We start from the raw sequence: 17403 nt of genomic DNA, 5'->3' as shown, positions 1-17403 counted from the left end.
AAGGCCTGCTTCCACACTGTAGGAATTCCAAGATATGGACCTTAACTGACCTTCAAAAGCATTTATAGACTCCTACACTATGGGATAAGACTTTCAGCAGTGTATTGAAATAACTTTGCTGAGAAAAGGTTTCCCACATTTATGAATAAGGTCCTGTACCATTCTTCCACTCCACCCCTCAACAAAAATGGAATCTGTTGCAAACAGAAGAGTGATTTTTGGTTGTGCACCCCACCTTCCAATTTCAAAGGTGCCTGGAGTTCCTTGACTCTGCAAAAATCTGTTGCCTTGTCTCTGCAACTCATTGAAGGTTACATTTTGGTAACTTTTTAATACCATTACTTGGTTAAAAAGTTTGGATGGTGTACGTTAGTTGAGGGAAGTACTTGGAGAATGATACCATCATGGAAACACTAAATTTAAAAAAACACTGCCATTCATGGTAGTCCACAAGTGATCACAGATTTTATTTGCACACCTCCTTTACATTATAAATGTGAGTGGAAGTAGGATGTGATTTTACCATTCAAGTTCTATATCACTGATTCCGAATTTTTGCAATCCCTCCCATCAATCTTTTTTTTTATTGTCACAATGGTGGTAAAGTGTGAACTCTTGACTTTTGAATTCCATCAGGGCGGAAGTGGGTACTACAGATGCTGGAGATTAGAGTCAAGATTGGAGTGGTGCTGGAAAAGCACAGAGGGCAGGCAGCATCCGAGGAGCAGAAAAAATCGATGTTTCGGGCAAAAGCTTTTTGAAGGGCTTTTGCCCGAAACGTCGATTTTCCTGCTTCTCGGATGCTGCCTGACCTATTATGATTTTGCAGCACCTCTCTACTCTTGAATTTCATCATCTCATTTTAATACTTGGGACCGTCATGAACTGAAATGGTTTTAAAAAGGGAAAAACACTGACAATCCACCTAACTTGCTCCACAGTAATCACCTGACCATAGGTTGGCCAAGCTTAATGAAAACAAGGTGAAATAAACAGAGACAATCAGAAAAAAAATTAGCATTTCATCAAAAGGCATGAAACAAGTCAGTTTGAAAAGGCCTATGTCTCCTCCTATTTTGATTTAGACTTTTTAATGGTAATTTTCACATATTGGAAAAAAATCCTTGCTTACAATTAGCAAAAAAAAAGAATGTTAATTTTCACAGACAGCATATACAAAACAACTTGTAATCCAAGGAACTGCTTTTGCCAGAGCAGGGGAGATGGATTTATGACTGCATAACAGAACTTTGAGAAGTTGTCTCTCTCTTGTTTCTCAGGAGGGAAAACGCTCAGTGAGAACACAAACTGGAGAGAAATATCTTAAAGATAATTGCAATATCCACTACTATTGTTATTCCAGGTCACCACTAATTAACTTTGGTCTCAGGTTAAAACCTTATAGCTCAAGGACATCTTAGGGAGTTTAAAATTGTATGTTTTTTATACTGAACACTTTCCCTTTAGCTTTGTATCAATGTGTACGTATTTGATGTCTGTCTTTTTATTTTTAATCAGGTCAAGCAACTAATAAAATTGCTCTGTCTTTCACTCAAGAAAACCTTAAGTTTGATTTCTTACTCCTACAGTAAAACAGATAAACTACATTTCAATTGGAGAGATGTATGGCTGCATGCTAATAGGAACTTTAAATACTTGCATGGCCAAAAAAAGATGGAAAAAATTGCAGTCAATTGACCCATCCCCACCTTGTTACATTACATAATAAAGTTATGGCCCATATTTGATTGTGAACCAATAACTTGCTTTAGAAAAAGAACTACTAGGGTTATACATCAATGTTAAATATGTACTAATTAATCTGGAATATTTAGAACATCAGTGATCACTGTGAGATAGAGCCTTGTACATTAAGAGAGCTGTTCAGGAAACATGGGATTCCCTTTTCATAGCACAGCTTTGTACTTTGTTATATGCACTAGACATGACCTACTGAGGTTGTCTTAGACATACTATAGCAGAGAACTGATTCATTTTATGGCTTTAATCAATGACTGGTAAATCGGCTTAATAATAATATGAAGGTATAGGGAGTTATCAATCAGGTATTCTGAGGGATGTTTCTGGAAGTCAGCCTGGAGGAGGAAATCACCTGTTTCCTCGGTACTTTGATGGAAATCATATATGTGTTTCACATATGACCTGCTGTCCTTCTTCACTCTTACTAGGATTGTTTTCTGAAAAGTGACTCCTGCAAAATTAGCACTGTTCATAGCTGGAGTGATTATTATCCTTGGCCTAGTTTCTTCAGGGTTGAAAGCCTGGACAGCTCCATTGCCTGAGTAAGAGTAAGAAGGCCTCAGGCTAACTGGCAGCCATCTTGGTGAAAAGAGAGCATTCCAGGTCACTTTTTTGCTTGCATCATAATTACTAGGCGCCAGCTGAGTTTGGAAGCTTGTGCTGCGATCATCTCGAGCTGGGTTATTGATCACCCAGTGAGAACCCCAGGAACTTGACAAATAGTTTCTTGGTATAAATAGGCTACAATTGACATTAAAATATTTGGCAAACACCAGGGGGCTAGTAGAATGAAACTGGAAAGCAAGGAAAAACAAATTATGAACTGAATTGTAATGTTCATTCATGACGGAGGACTGCTTCTGAATTTGGAACAGGCTTTGGGGGCTGATCATAGTATAACGAATTAACTTAAGGACTGTTTCTGTCACCAGAATATCGGGCTGATTTTTCTTAATCCACTCTTCAACTCCATAGTAAATCTCTAGTTCGTTCTCCACAACCAGATCAGAGCGTTGAAGCAATGAGATCATCAAGTCATCACTAATGGTTTGCCACTCTTTGCTGTGAATGACAGTGGACATATTCCAAGCCAGGAACCGCATGCAACTCTCCTGCAGGTTTTTGTCTCCTATTCTGAGTGAATAGTGGTACCAGCTGACCACGTGCCCCCGGGGAGATGCACTGGCAAGTTGTTTGCTCATATACTCAATAATGCCATGCTGTAGGGCAGTGACATGGTACTTGCTGGCTAATTTATGTAGAGGGACAACTTGACTCAAAAGGATGGTTATTTTGCCACAGTACAGGTATCTGGAAAACAAAACAGAGTTTTCACATAGTATGTTTGTTTCTGTTTATTTTTGCTAAACTGTATTGCCATGAAATAGATTTTCATTTGAAGAGAAACAACATTTTAATGTTTCTGTTAGTCTTTCATACAATCAACATACACATGAACTGAAAAATAATCATTTTGATGAATAATTTCAAAGTTCTGGCTTCCTTTCATGATTTCAATGTTGTAAATGTCTTTAATATTCAGCTCTGATCCTTTGGCTGTTCTCTACAGGCAGAGTACTTACTGTACCCAAACAGCTGGTGTTGGAAAGATCAAAGCGTCTAATATTAGATTTGATTCCATGAGAGCAAAATCAGGATTGTTTAACAAAGACTTATACTAACAACAAATTTAAGATTATCAGTCGAGCTCACAATGTGGATTTCTTACACCTACGAGAAGCCACATATATTCACACCCAGGATCTATCCTTTGCAAAGAGAAATAACTAGTCCAAGCATTGCAACTTTTGAAACCAAATTTTTGAGGAAGGTCATTCTCTATTGCATTCCCCATGGCAATGCCTTGACCGATCAGATTTGATTTCGTTTGACTTTAAATAAAAGATGGCAGCTAATTGTTCCCTAGTGTATTCTCCATGGTAGTGTCTCTACCAATCAGAGTCCATTTGTCAACTAATCAGCTCTTTCTTCTCACGCAGTATAAATTTTTGCTCCTTTTAGATTGGGGTTTCTTGCAATTCTGACCTGATGAATGCAAGACAAAAAACATTGACCGAATATGTATTTTTTCAGTTATACTTGTAGAATTTCTACAGTGGGCTAGCTGGCTATTTAGCCCATCGAGTCCACAACAATCCTCTGAAGAGGACTCCACTCAGACCCACCTCCCAACCCTATCCCTGTTTTTCCAATGGCTAATCCACCTAACCTGCACATCTTTGCTCTGGGGGAGGAAACCGGAGCACCTGGAGGAAACCCACGCAGAAATGCGGACAATATGCAAACTCCATACAGACAGTCACCCAAGGCTGGAATCAAACTTGGGACCTTGTGAGGCAGCAGTTCCAACCACTGAGCCACCATGCTCCTACTTGATTTCTGTATCACCAAGTGACTATTTACTACATAATAAACTGATCCAGCTTTCATTTTGCTAAGTTTAGTGATTTGCTCGAGGAAGCATTTATATTGTGAAGCTGTTAATGATTGATTGAGCAAGTGTCTCAGATAATATGAAAGAGCATGAAGTCTTGTGGCAGGGTGGTAGTATCCCCACTTGCTCCAAAGGTGTGCTATAATATCTCTGAACGGTTTGACTGGAAAATGCCTGAAGTCAGTAGAAAAGGTTTTAGTAGTGCATTGGTAGTGCCCCTACCTCTGAGCCAGGAGGTGCATAACAATATCTCTGAACAAGTTGATTAGGAAACAAAATGAAGTCAGTGGATTGGTGATACAAGACAGCATTATTGGTGGGATAGGGGTAAAAATCAATGGTTGGGAAGGGAAAGCATCCATGTATTTTTAATATGGGTTCAGCAGCAACATTTCTGTTCCACATTCAGCTATGTATGGGGTTTTGCTGACAGACAGTATCATGCTATGCAGAAGAGCTCAATACATGGTGACTGCAATCAGGAGTTTTGTTCAAAAATCTACACTGGGCCCTAAAAGTATCTTAAGTCCCTGTTTAAATAAATTACCCCACACCTAGGTTATTTCCAATGTGCACGCTCAATGCCACAAGTGGTTCAGCTACAACTAGGAAATACTGCAAGCTTCTTTACCCACCATATTGCAAGAACTTAGTATCCAAAATACAACATCAATCAGTTGCAGTATTTATAAGCATGTAACTTTCAACATTTCAGTCAGTTAGTTCTGGCCAGCCTGAATTTCATAAGAACAATTACAGTGGATAAAATGTTTGCGCATTCTGGTTTTTTATTTCAGTACAGCATCACAAGGACACTGCTACATGAGTTAACTACCTGATCAAAGTCTCGAAAAGTGCGGCACATTCAGCAGTTTCCCGTAAAACGAGTGTAGTAACACTGTGATTCAGCAAGAGGTCCTCAAAGACATCGCTTTGCAGGATGAGAAGGAGATGATGAGTGTGGAACACTTTCACTTCATCTGAGTTCCCTGTGTACACTTTCAGCATTATGTCACTCGAGTTGGAGTTAAACAGCAAATCCTGGAGGTGATTGATAAGCATCAACGAATGATTGATTGTTGCCATGGAGTTTTCATTTAGATCTATTGTCTGAGCTAAGGAGGAAAGAACAACAATGGAAAATAAATTATTTTTGAAAAACAAACAGATTCTGCAACATTGATTTTATCATGATGCTGTTTAATTCAACTTATGAGTAATGGAGGAGACAAGCCACAGACACAAACCAAACACAATGCCCTTAGTGATAGTTGTGAGTGGTCAATATGCCAAATTAGTCCAAATGTGTTTTGATCTCTTTTAACAATTTCTCCTAATTGTTACTGGAAGTCCCTTTGACTTTTACATCAGAAATACAAAAGAAATGATTTTGACAGGTAAATTTATACATATAACCTTTCCTAGAGTAATAATATTTGATCAGAGTAAGGCCACTTGATCCTCTTGTGTGCTATTGGTCTGTTCCTGCTGGCCTAACTTCAACCACCTAATCATATATTTTTAAAAGAATTAAGTCTATTTTACGACAACCTCACCCTGTAAAGTTAAACCATCCATGCTCCTGGTGTACTTTTGAGCACAGAATTCGATGGGTCTTACTGCATTTTCAGTCCATTAAACTACAAGAGGAAAATAAGTTTAGAAAAGCTGCCATTTGACTTTTTTACTTGAAATTAGTCCAAGGTCAAATCAAATTGAAAGGCTTCCTCCTCACGGATTTTACAGAAGAATGTGTTTGAGGGTTTTAAACTCAACACATAGCAGTGGAGGCAATGGCTGAGTGATATTATTGCTAAATTGTTCATCCAGAAACCCTGATAATGTTCTGGAGACCTGAATACAAATCCTGCTATGGCAGATGGAATTTGAATTCAATTTTTTAAAAAATCTGGAAATAAGATCTTAATAATGACCATGAGCCCATTGCTGATAATTGGGAAAAACCCATCTGGTTCACTAATGTCCTTTAAGGAAGGAATCTGCCATTCTTACCTGGTCTGGCCTACATGTCATTCCAGACCCACAGCAAAGTGGTTGATTCTTAACTGTCCTCTGGACAATTAGAGGTAGACAATAAATGCTGACCCATCCAGCAATGCCCAAGTCCCATAAATGACTTTTAATGATTAAATTACTTTTAAAAAAATTCCAATTTAATTGTACAAAATTGTAAAAGAGCAGCAATTAATGAATCTTGTCCACAGGCAAATAATGGGTTGACAATGGAGTTGGATTTCTATTTGAGGTATTTGGGACAATATGTAACAAGTAGGACCTTTTAAATTTCTCCTTCAAAGAGATTAGCATTCTTTGTTTCAGGATTCTACTCTGAATGTAGAAAATGGACTAGGGATATGAATTATGATTAATGAAATGTGAAAATACAAATCAGCTCTCCCAAGTCCCAATCGACCTGAGATTCTTGGTGTTATTATTGAGCAAGAAGGAAAAAAGCACAATGTGTCAGGGAAAATAATGGTTTAATTCAGACAGACCCCAAATGGGTGAGAAGGCATTACATGCTGTTGACGCTGAGTTTAAATTTTATTTAGAGCTGAGCTGTTAAATATTCATTGATCTGAAGGAATATCTTTGAATCTATGTAAGTCTGAGCAGCTGGGAATTTAAATAGTGAATACTTCAGGTCTTTCAGTCCTTTCTGACAGAATCTTTTAGCTTTTGGTCTATTTCAGAAAATCTGGCTCATTTGTGCTGGTCTCGCCGCAATGAGTGTTGAATCAGGATGTCATGCTGATTTGAATATCCAAAGAAACCCTTATGCTTGCAGACCACAAACTTGAATAACGTCAACCTCATTTGTGCTGAAAACTGATTTACACATCAGCCCACATATAGCTGAGAAATGCCATTTACACAAAGCTACATTGCCACTGAGATTTTTATTGTGATCAGTAGCAGTGCGCTTGGCAACGTAGATACTTAATAAGCAGCAAGAAAAGAACAATTTAAATCCTTTTAACTTTTGAGATGCAAAATAGAAAGGTTTGGACTGACTTTCATGTGACTTGTTTCTCATTTCTTTGCTGCTCACACTTCAGTTTTCAATCATTATACATCAGGTTGAAGAACCAACATAACATGAAGATTCTTCTGCCTAACCGGGAGGTGGTGAGTTTGGAGGTGGGAAGGGCATTTAATCAGGTAGGACCCCATCTCCTTCCAGCCTCTCCCTTGCAGGGGGGAAGCCCATAATTTACCTCAGCACCAACTGAAACCCTTAAATGGCCAGTTAAAGACCATAAGTGGCCTACTGTCATTGTGATTAACCCAGCTGTGGGGGTGAGCTTGTTGCCACTTGGCATTCATCGTAGCTGCTGGATCAAAGAACTGGACATCAGGCAGAGCTTGCCCGGTGGAAACCACTTCTTTGCCTTTGTCCAACCTCCTCGTTCCTCTGTCCCTGAACCCCAATCCTAGAAACACCACCTTTCTCCCTCCATCCCTGACACTCAATGATTGTTTGGGACTCTGGGATTACTGTCAGAACTGGGGCCACAGTTTCCTCTGTGGCATTGCTGAGTGCAAGAGCTGCAAGCATCTGCTTGGATGACAGCTCATAGTAGGACAGATTTCTGCCCCCACCACGGGGTCTTAAGGCCCACCCATAGCTTCACTGCATGGCTTGGTGGACTTTGGCTGGGAGATGCAGCACAAGTCTTTTGACAGCTCTCCAGCTGGCAGTCAAGACCCTTGATACCTCAGCAAGATTCTATTGCTTATGACTTACCAGGATCAGCAAGATCCAGTTCATCTCTCTGAGCTGGTACAGTCATAGAGTAATATAGCATGGAAACAGGGCCTTCGGCCCAAACTGGTCCATGCTGACTATAGTGTCCACTTATCTAGTTCTAATTGCTTGCATTTGCTCCATATCCCTGTAAACCCTACCCATCCAACCAAGGGTGGCACGGTGGCTCAGTGGTTAGCACTGCTGTCATGCAGCACCAGGGTCCCCAGTTCAATTCCAGCCTTGGGTGACTGTGTGGAGTTTGCATGTTCTCCTCGTGTCTGCGTGGGTTTCCTCTGGGTATTCCAGTTTCCTCCCACATTCCAAAGATGTGTAGGTTAAGTGAATTGTCCATAGTGTTAGGTGCACTAGTCGGGATGGGTTACACTTCGGAGGGTCGGTGTGAACTTGTTGGGTGGAAGGGCCTGTTTCCACACTGTAGGGAATCTAATCAAAACATAATCTAGTTGGAGCACCAGTGCACAGAACTCTGAACAATTCCTGCATGCAATACTCTCTCAAGTCGCATCTGGACTTCCTTCTACATTATGTTTCTATAGATCTGTATGCAGCTGAGATTCTCTTTCTCCTGCTCTAAGCATCTGTGAGATAATCAAAGAAGGAACTGGGATATCCAAAATGGTGGATGCATGTTGTAGGAAAAATTCTATATGCAGCATATTTGTGATGTTAAAAGAAGACACTAAACAAAATAATGGTAACAATTGTTACTTTATTTGGTGTTCATAACTATGTTAATTGTAGATGTTTTTCAAGCCTGAATTTAGACTCGTGATTTAGGGTCATAGAGATGTACAGCATGGAAACAGACCCTTCGATCCAACCCATCCATGCTGAACAGATATCCCCACCAAATTGAGTCCCACCTGCCAGCACCTGGCCCATATCCCTCCAAACCCCACCTATTCATGTCCAAAATTTGATTTAAGGAGGCATGTTTATGTAATGAATGACTAGAAAATCCTTCAATTAGTACACGGGGAGGATGGGGAGAAGACCCTGGACCTGACTCCTGGAGCTCTGACTGCCGCAGCAGTAGGGGCTCTATGTACAGTTGTAAGGGCTCCGTGTACAGCAGTAAGGGCACAATGTACAGCAGTAAGGGCTCTATGTACAGCTGTAAGGGCTCTGTGTACAGCTGTGAGGGCTCTGTGTACAGCTGTGAGGGCTCTATGTACAGCAGTAAGGGCTCTATGTACAGCTGTAAAGGCTCTATTTACAGCTGTAAGGGCTCTATGTACAGCTGTAAAGGCTCTATGTACAGCTGTAAGGGCTCTGTGTACAGCTGTAAAGGTTCTATGTACAGCTGTAAGGGCTCTGTGTACAGCAGTAAGGGTTCTATGTACAGCTGTAAGGGCTCTATGTACAGCTGTAAAGGCTCTATGTACAGCAGTAAGGGCTCTATGTACAGCTGTAAAGGCTCTATGTACAGCTGTAAGGGCTCTATGTACAGCTGTAAAGGCTCTATGTACAGCTGTAAGGGCTCTATGTACAGCTGTAAAGGCTCTATGTACAGCTGTAAGGGCTCTGTGTACAGCTGTAAAGGTTCTATGTACAGCTGTAAGGGCTCTGTGTACAGCAGTAAGGGTTCTATGTACAGCTGTAAGGGCTCTATGTACAGCTGTAAAGGTTCTGTGTACAGCTGTGAGGGCTCTGTGTACAGCTGTAAGGGCTCTATGTACATCTGTGAGGGCTCTATGTACAGCTGTAAAGGCTCTATGTACAGCTGTAAGGGCTCTGTGTACAGCTGTAAGGGCTCTATGTACAGCTGTAAGGGCTCTGTGTACAGCAGTATGGGTTCTATGTACAGCTGTAAGGGCTCTGTGTACAGCTGTAAGGGCTCTGTGTACAGCTGTAAGGGCTCTTGTACAGCTGTGAGGGCTCTATGTACAGCTGTAAAGGCTCTATGTACAGCTGTAAGGGCTCTATGTACAACTGTAAAGGCTCTATGTACAGCTGTAAGGGCTCTGTGTACAGCTGTAAGGGTTCTATGTACAGTTGTAAGGGCTCTGTGTACAGCTGTGAGGGCTCTATGTACAGCTGTAAAGGCTCTATGTACAGCTCTAAGGGCTCTGTGTACAGCAGTAAGGGCTCTGTGTACAGCAGTATGGGTTCTATGTACAGCAGTAAGGGCTCTGTGTACAGCTGTAAAGGCTCTATGTACAGCTGTAAGGGCTCTATGTACAGTTGTAAGGGCTCTGTGTACAGCTGTAAGGGCTCTATGTACAGCAGCAAGGGCTCTGTGTACAGCTGTGAGGGCTCTGTGTACAGCAGTAAGGGCTCTGTATACAGTTGTAAGGGCTCTGTGTACAGCAGTAAGGGCTCTATGTACAGCAGTAAGGGCTCTGTGTACAGCTGTAAGGACTCTGTGTACAGCTGTGAGGGCTCTGTGTACAGCTGTAAGGGCTCTATGTATAGCTGTAAGGACTCTGTGTACAGATGTGAGGGCTCTGTGTACAGCTGTAAGGGCTCTATGTATAGCTGTAAGGGCTCTGTGTACAGCAGTAAGGGCTCTGTGTACAGCTGAAAGGCTTCTGTGTACAGTTGTAAGGGCTCTATGTACAGCTGTAAAGGCTCTATGTACAGCTGTAAGGGCTCTGTGTACAGCTGTAAGTCTCTGTGTACAGCTGTAAGGGTTCTGTTATATGTACAGGAAGATTGTACTATTATATGTCATTCTCTACAGTGACCTATTGATAAGTCCCTACCTGCAGCATTGTTTTAAATTTGATTCACACTGACTGATTATCAGCTATGTTTTATATATAAATAAACAAAAAATGTTCAGCGAGAAATGTTCAGCAGTTCAAACCGCATTGATAGAAAGAGAAACAATATCAGCAGCCTGTATTGTTGGCCCTGATACTGTAAGGGGAGCGTTTGTAAACAGGGAGGGATTAAAATGGGATTTTAGAACTTTCTTACAGTCAACATTCCTCTCTGACAGGGTCCTGTCTTGGACCCGATCTGACTGATAGGCTTGAACTTGCATTGGGAAAAACACTTAGCAGCAAGCTGTGGACAGAGGAATCCAATCTCTGATCCAGGCTTGGTCTATCCTCTACACGAAGGTTGGTGATCCAATCTGGATTGAGAAGATCCAGGATGGGGGTGATCTAGTTGGGTTAAGAGTCGGTTTCATGGGAAGTAAGTGAAGTAGTTGGGGGTTGGGGGCTGAGAGGAGGTCCGGAATGAACCAGTGCTGTGCACATTTTGTTTTCCTCAGCTTCTCAGTCTCTCTTGAGCTCAAGTAACCCAGGCAACAGCCTTCAACCTGTAAAACAGTTTCAATACAAGGTTCCCAAACTTATTCAAACATTTAAATATCCCCCCGTGCTCTACCTGGGGTTGGGCTGGTTGTCTTGCTCCTCCCATTCATCCTCCAAAACAAAGAGAAGTAGGTGAATGTTTGAAGTTAAAAATCACACAACACCAGGTTATAGTGCAACAGGTTTAACTGGAAGCACTAGCTTTCGGAGCGCTGCTCCTTTATCAAGTGGTTATGGAGTATAAGATCATAGGACACAGAATTTATAGCAAAAGTTTACAGTGTGATGTAACTGAAATTATATATTGAAAAAGACTTGGATTGTTTGTTAAGACTCTCATCTGTTAGAATGCTCCAAATCATTGGTGGTTTTTTAACTTAATGTGACCTGATCCCAAATTCGCTGGCTTGTTTTGGGTGAACACTTTTCCCGCTGACTCCGCTTTTTTTCTCTCCTCACACACAGTATGCCTCACAGTATTCAGTGCTTTCTGTTTATATTTCATACCTCCGATATCCACAGCTCCATCTTTTTGTTGATGTGCTGTTCATCATTGCCCATAAAGCTCTTCAACTGGCATGTGCCACCCATGCACTACTTCAGAAATTATTCCAATGGACAATTGAAGTTTACCTCCTTCCCCAAAATCAGAAACTTCTCCCTATTGGACACCCGAAAATCTATCGATTTTCCCAAACCTAGGTTAGAACCCCCATTCCTGGGGTAAACTCACTTCTAGCCCAGTAAGGCGATTGTCTGACTGTCACTTTGCGTCTCAATTTACTCCAAAGAATCACCTCTGGGGAAGATATACTGGAAGGGCCGCTATGACTTTCATCACCATCATCATAGTCCCTCATTTCTTTTGTCCCTTTGGCATTCTTTTCCTCCTCAGTCAAAGGCGATGCCCATACAGTTGCATCCTCTGGCGTCACTGTGATGCCAATGCTATTGTTCTGTTCAGGAATTGCACTGTTGGTTTCTAACTGGGAAGGGAATACTCCTGATGGCTTGCTGGAACCTACAGAAAACATGAGGAACATTTTGAAAAGTGAACTCCAATTTCTGGCAGTAATATTCAATGACTTACAAGAAAAGATGATGTAGGTTTGAGTTGAGAACTTATCTTTACAGTTGCAAATTCGTATAGGAGATGCAAATTCATATAGGAGTTTGATTTCTGCCTTTGGCTGCCTTACAATGAAACTGGATAGGGCTCATGTGCACATTTCAAGTCAATACTTTAGTGGATTGGGTTAAAAACCATGCATCTTTTCTCATTGTACGCCATTTACAATTACGAGCCTTTGAAGATATCAACATTTGTGATAGCTCATAAACATATCAAGCAAACAATCTCAATTGAAGATGACATCAGATAATAACGTGTACTTACTTTCAAGAGTTCCACCCACTTCATTATATCCCATTTGAAATGTGATTCCTTCAGTCATCAGTTAGGATGGTATCCCCTTAGTCTGTTGTAACTGTTCACCAATGCCTTGAGCAGTGTCAGGAACTTGCTCACACTTTTACATCAGTTCATAGCTGCCATTCCTTTATAGTCAAGTTCCTTTATCGTCTTCTAACTGGCTTCCAAACTTCTACATTGACGAGTTTGAATGGAAGCTTCTTGCTGTCAGACTTTTTCCTTCTTTCATTGTGTCTCAAGAAAAGCAAATCTTTGTATATTCATAGGAACCATTTTAACAGTTTACCCTCCTTTCGTTGCGAGGAAAGGCCCATTTCTGACATCCAGCCATCTTCTTCCTAGTGGACATTTCTGGGTACAATTCACAGCTTTTACTCAAACTGTTATTAGTTTCTTGAGTTAGTTTTAAAGGATACACTTCAAAATAACTGGAATCTTATCTTTGAAAGGTATAACAAATGGAGAAAGTGATCTCAATGCCTAATCAAAAGAAGACCATTTCTAGAGTTGGTTTTCAAATTTGGGTAGATATGCCCTACTTTCTTCAGACCACAGTAGAAAAGAATACAACGAAATAATGGGACAAATGTAAACAAATAATCTTCAGCAGTTGGTAAAAGAGAGTACATAGCTCGAGTCATTGTTTATAAAGGAGCATTCACATGAAATGTTAACTCTGCTTCTCACTTCAGATGCTTCTTGAACTGCTGGGATTTTCCACCTTTTCCCAGCATCTATGTACAATATATGTTCTTAAAATTGTGGCCTTCTGCTAGCCGACTACTATTCTAAAATTCCATTGTGGTAATACTGACATTGAATACAGTAGAGAAAGAGGCCATTAGCATTGTTATTCGTTTCAAAGCAGATTAGAGTTTATACAATACTAGACTGCCAGGTTGTCAATCTTTAGGACTGATAATTTAAAAGTTGCTGCTGCCAAGTTCTTTGCAAAAGCAGTTCCTGCTTCGGTTACAAACACATTAGGAAATAACAACTGCAACATGGATATTTGAGGCTGGAGCTATGTTAAAATGCAGCCATTAATTTATGTTGGAAACTGTGATTAGCTCCAATTGTGGTGGCGCAGTGGTTAGCACTGCTATCTCACAGCGCCAGGGACCCAGATTCAATTCCAGCCTTGGGTGACTGTGTGGAGTTTGTACATTCTCCCTGTATCTGTGTGGTTTTCCTCCTGCAGGCCAGGTAGATTGGTTATGCTAAATTGCCCATAGTGTTCAGAGATGTGTATGTTAGGTGCATTGATCAGTGGTAAATATAAGGTAGGAATGAGTATGGACCTTCTTCGGAGGGTTGGTATGGATTTGTTGGGCTGAAGGGCCTGTTTCCACACTGTTGGGATTCAGTCTATCTATGATTCGAGCCTCAGGTACCAAGAGGAAAAGGGCCAATATTTATTTTAGTGGCTGTCAGAATTGCCTGGAAAGTCATACAATCCAGTTTCATACATTTCTTTGAATTGTCCAAAGGGTGCTAGACATTAGTCTCTGGATTTGAAATGCACTATATCCATTTTATTGCTATGAAATAGGTCAAATTTCTTTGGTTTAAAATCTTGTCATCAATATTGTGCTGTTTTAATTGGACGTAAAGGACAGTTAATGTTAAGCTCATATGTTTGCACTGAAATTTTGAAAATTGTCAGTTTGAAAGTTTCAAACTAGATGAAAATATTAGTAGTATACTGCAATTGGGACAGTAATATTAACTGTTAGATTGACAATCTCATTACATAATGAGGTACATTGAAACACAAGAATAAATTTACTGAATTAACAAGACCACAACCTAAGTGCAGTTTTATCAGGAGTGACCTGATATCTTTAGCCAAATATAAATTAACTACAAATCGTACAACATGTGAATACTGTCACAGTTTTACACAAACTAAGACTTGATCATTCAGAAGGAGCTTCTAAGCAGACAAAACGTAACAGGACTTAAACAACATTTTGAAACTTTAGCCCTGCAAAATTAATCATTATCATTGAATTGGTTCAAGGAAGTGATGCATATTCAAGTAGCATCTTGTCTATTGTCATGATTTTGAAGTTGGTTTTTAAAGTTTAGAGCTCTCACTTTCTCAGGTACTCTTAAAGTCTTTCAAACTTCCATCATTTTTTTTCAACAAACAAATCAATGGTTCTAAGCTTTCTCCCAAAAAGAAAATATTGATTTAAATCCTATTTTGTTGTTGCAACACTGAAACCATATGCTGAACATTGCATTGCCATGAACAAGGCTAGATGTACAATCTTCTTCAGAGTACTCTACAAAGCAACAAAGGAATGACTCAAACTAGAGCAGAATATCTCCAAACATCATCCTTACCCCTTTTAGCGATTGCAATCAATAAAATCAAAGTTGCAAAGGAAAGAAGACAGCCCATTTTGCTCAGACTTTTACTGGAGAACATTGTCACTGTAAGTTTCGTCCAATGTTCTGGCAGAATAAAACCTCACACAGAATCCATCTGGATCACTGGACACTTAAGTAGGACACAGCTCCTTTTCAGCTGCCCCTCGCTTAAATGGCTTCTTTTATTGGTGGAATCTGGCCTTTGCTGCCATGGCAACTGGTTCGATTCTGATATCTGTTCATCGTTCCCTTGTGTTGGATGAATCTGCACAAAGGAATGTGGAAGAGAGTTTAAAAATCTGTATACATTCAGAGTGTACCGAAATGATAATTTTCTCTGTTTTCAAAGTTTGACAAATTAATAGGTGAGAAAAACAAAATGAGAGGAGAAAAGCTGAATGTAAATTAGCACAAAGGATAAGTGCTATACTTATATTTAAATATTCAGCTGGCGAAACAGAGAAAATACTCATCACTGGCTACTGTAGGCTGGGCACACCATTACTTATATTGACATTCCTGCAAAGTTTCACATAAATTTGGAATGGTGCTACTGTTAAAAATTATTTATTTGCCAACATTTGGATTTTAATACATTACTATACAGGTTAATTAGCTTATTTTTGACAGGGAATACTTCACCCTTGTGTACCTGATTTGTTTTATAGTTGTCAAAGTTACCAGTACAGAACTGAAAATGTGTTGCTGGAGAAGCGCAGCAGGTCAGGCAGCATCCAGGGAACAGGAGAATCGACGTTTCGGGCATAAGCCCTTCTTAAGTTACCAGTACAGACAACTGGGCCAAAGGGCCTCTTTCTATGCTGTAAACTCTGTGCCTCTATAAAGCTTTGTAAGTTTCTAATGTCAAAATAATCTTACATGCGAATTCAGGCAGTTTTTAAGCATGCTCAAGAACAACCCACCTACAGCTGTGCTGTCTACCTACAGCATTTTGATCATTGTACTGATGTCAACCAATGCACATAGTAGAATTTGGCTGCTAAAGGAAAACTAGAAATGAGGGAGACCTGAAACAGAATGCCCTTGTACAACTTGCATTGGTGCATTAATACTGCATCAGAGTAACTGGTCACCAATCTACACATCAAAACATCACAGAGCAAATATCTGCATTTGTGCAACTCCAATCAGAGGGTTGCAAGTCTGCACTCGCTGAAATTTGGGAAAGGCATTCGATCTTCCGTCCCTGTTGCTAAGTTATAGAGTCATAGAGATGTATAGCATGGAAACAGACCCTTCAGTCCAACCCTTCCATGCCGACCAGATATCCCAACCCAATCTAGTCCCACCTGCCAGCACCTGGCCCATATCCCTCCAAACCCTTCCTATTCATATACCCATATATTCATATTCAGGTGCTTCTTAAATGTTACAATTGTACCAGCCTCCACCATTTCCTCTGGCAGCTCATTCCATACACGTACCACCCTCTGTGTGAAAACGTTGACCCTTAGGCCTCTTTTATATCTTTCCCCTCTCACCCTAAACCTATGCCCTCTAGTTCTGGACTCCCGAACCCAGGGAAAAGATTTTGCCTATTTACCCTATCCATGCCCCTCATAATTTTGTAAACCTCTATAAGGTCATTCTGCAGCCTCCGACACTCCAGGGAAAACAGCCCCAGCCTCTTCCTATGGCTCAGATCCTCCAACCCTGGCAACAGCCTTGTAAATCTTTTCTGAACCCTTTCAAGTTTCACATCTTTCCGATAGGATTTAAGATTACTTACAGTGTGGAAACAGGCCGTTCGGCCCAACAAGTCCACACTGACCCTCCGAAGAGCAACCCACCCAGACCCATTCCCTTACATTTATCCCTTCACCTAACACTACGGGCAATTTAGCATGGCCAATTCACCTAACCTGCACATTTTTGGACTGTGGGAGGAAACCGGAGCACCCGGAGGAAACCCGCACAGACACGGGGAGAATGTGCAAACTCCACACAGACAGTTGCCTGAGGCGGGAATTGAAGCCGGCTCTCTGGCGCTGTGAGGCAGCAGTGCTAACCACTGTGCCACCATGCCGCCCAGTTTTTGTTTCTGGAAGGAGACCAGAATTGCACGCAATATTCCAACAGTGGCCTAACCAATGTCCAGTACAGCCGCAACATGACCGCCCAACTCCTGTACTCAATACTCTGACCAGGTAAAAACAATGACTGCAGATGCTGGAAACCAGAGTCTAGATTAGATGGAAAAGCACAGCAGTTCAGGCAGCATCCGAGGAGCAGTAAAATCGACGTTTCGGGCAAAAGCCCTTCATCAGGAATCAATACTCTGACCAATAAAAGAAAG

At 40.9% G+C, this 17403-nt stretch overlaps 1 protein-coding gene across 5 annotated transcripts; it reads right to left on the bottom strand.

The window, feature by feature from the left end:
- Positions 1-793: 793 nt before the first annotated feature.
- btbd17b (BTB (POZ) domain containing 17b) lies at positions 794-15222 on the bottom strand. Of its 5 annotated transcripts, XM_043714946.1 has the most exons (5): positions 15060-15222; positions 12672-13058; positions 12009-12296; positions 5052-5331; positions 794-3072 (listed from the first exon to the last, which is right to left on the bottom strand). In XM_043714946.1, exons 2-5 carry the CDS (start codon positions 12727-12729, stop codon positions 1992-1994), a joined length of 1707 nt encoding a protein of 568 aa, XP_043570881.1. In that variant the 5' UTR covers positions 12730-13058; positions 15060-15222; the 3' UTR covers positions 794-1991. The 5 variants fall into 5 exon arrangements, with proteins under 5 accessions (XP_043570881.1, XP_043570880.1, XP_043570885.1 ...); XM_043714945.1 differs by lacking the exon at positions 12672-13058; XM_043714950.1 differs by lacking the exons at positions 12009-12296; positions 12672-13058 and adding an exon at positions 11349-11386.
- Between the last annotated feature and the right edge of the window lie 2181 nt (positions 15223-17403).

Source organism: Chiloscyllium plagiosum, chromosome 24 (assembly GCF_004010195.1).
Source record: "Chiloscyllium plagiosum isolate BGI_BamShark_2017 chromosome 24, ASM401019v2, whole genome shotgun sequence".
Lineage (NCBI taxonomy): Eukaryota > Metazoa > Chordata > Chondrichthyes > Orectolobiformes > Hemiscylliidae > Chiloscyllium > Chiloscyllium plagiosum.
The sequence above is the reverse complement of the archived record's forward strand: the minus strand, read 5'-3'. Positions and strand labels throughout refer to the sequence as shown.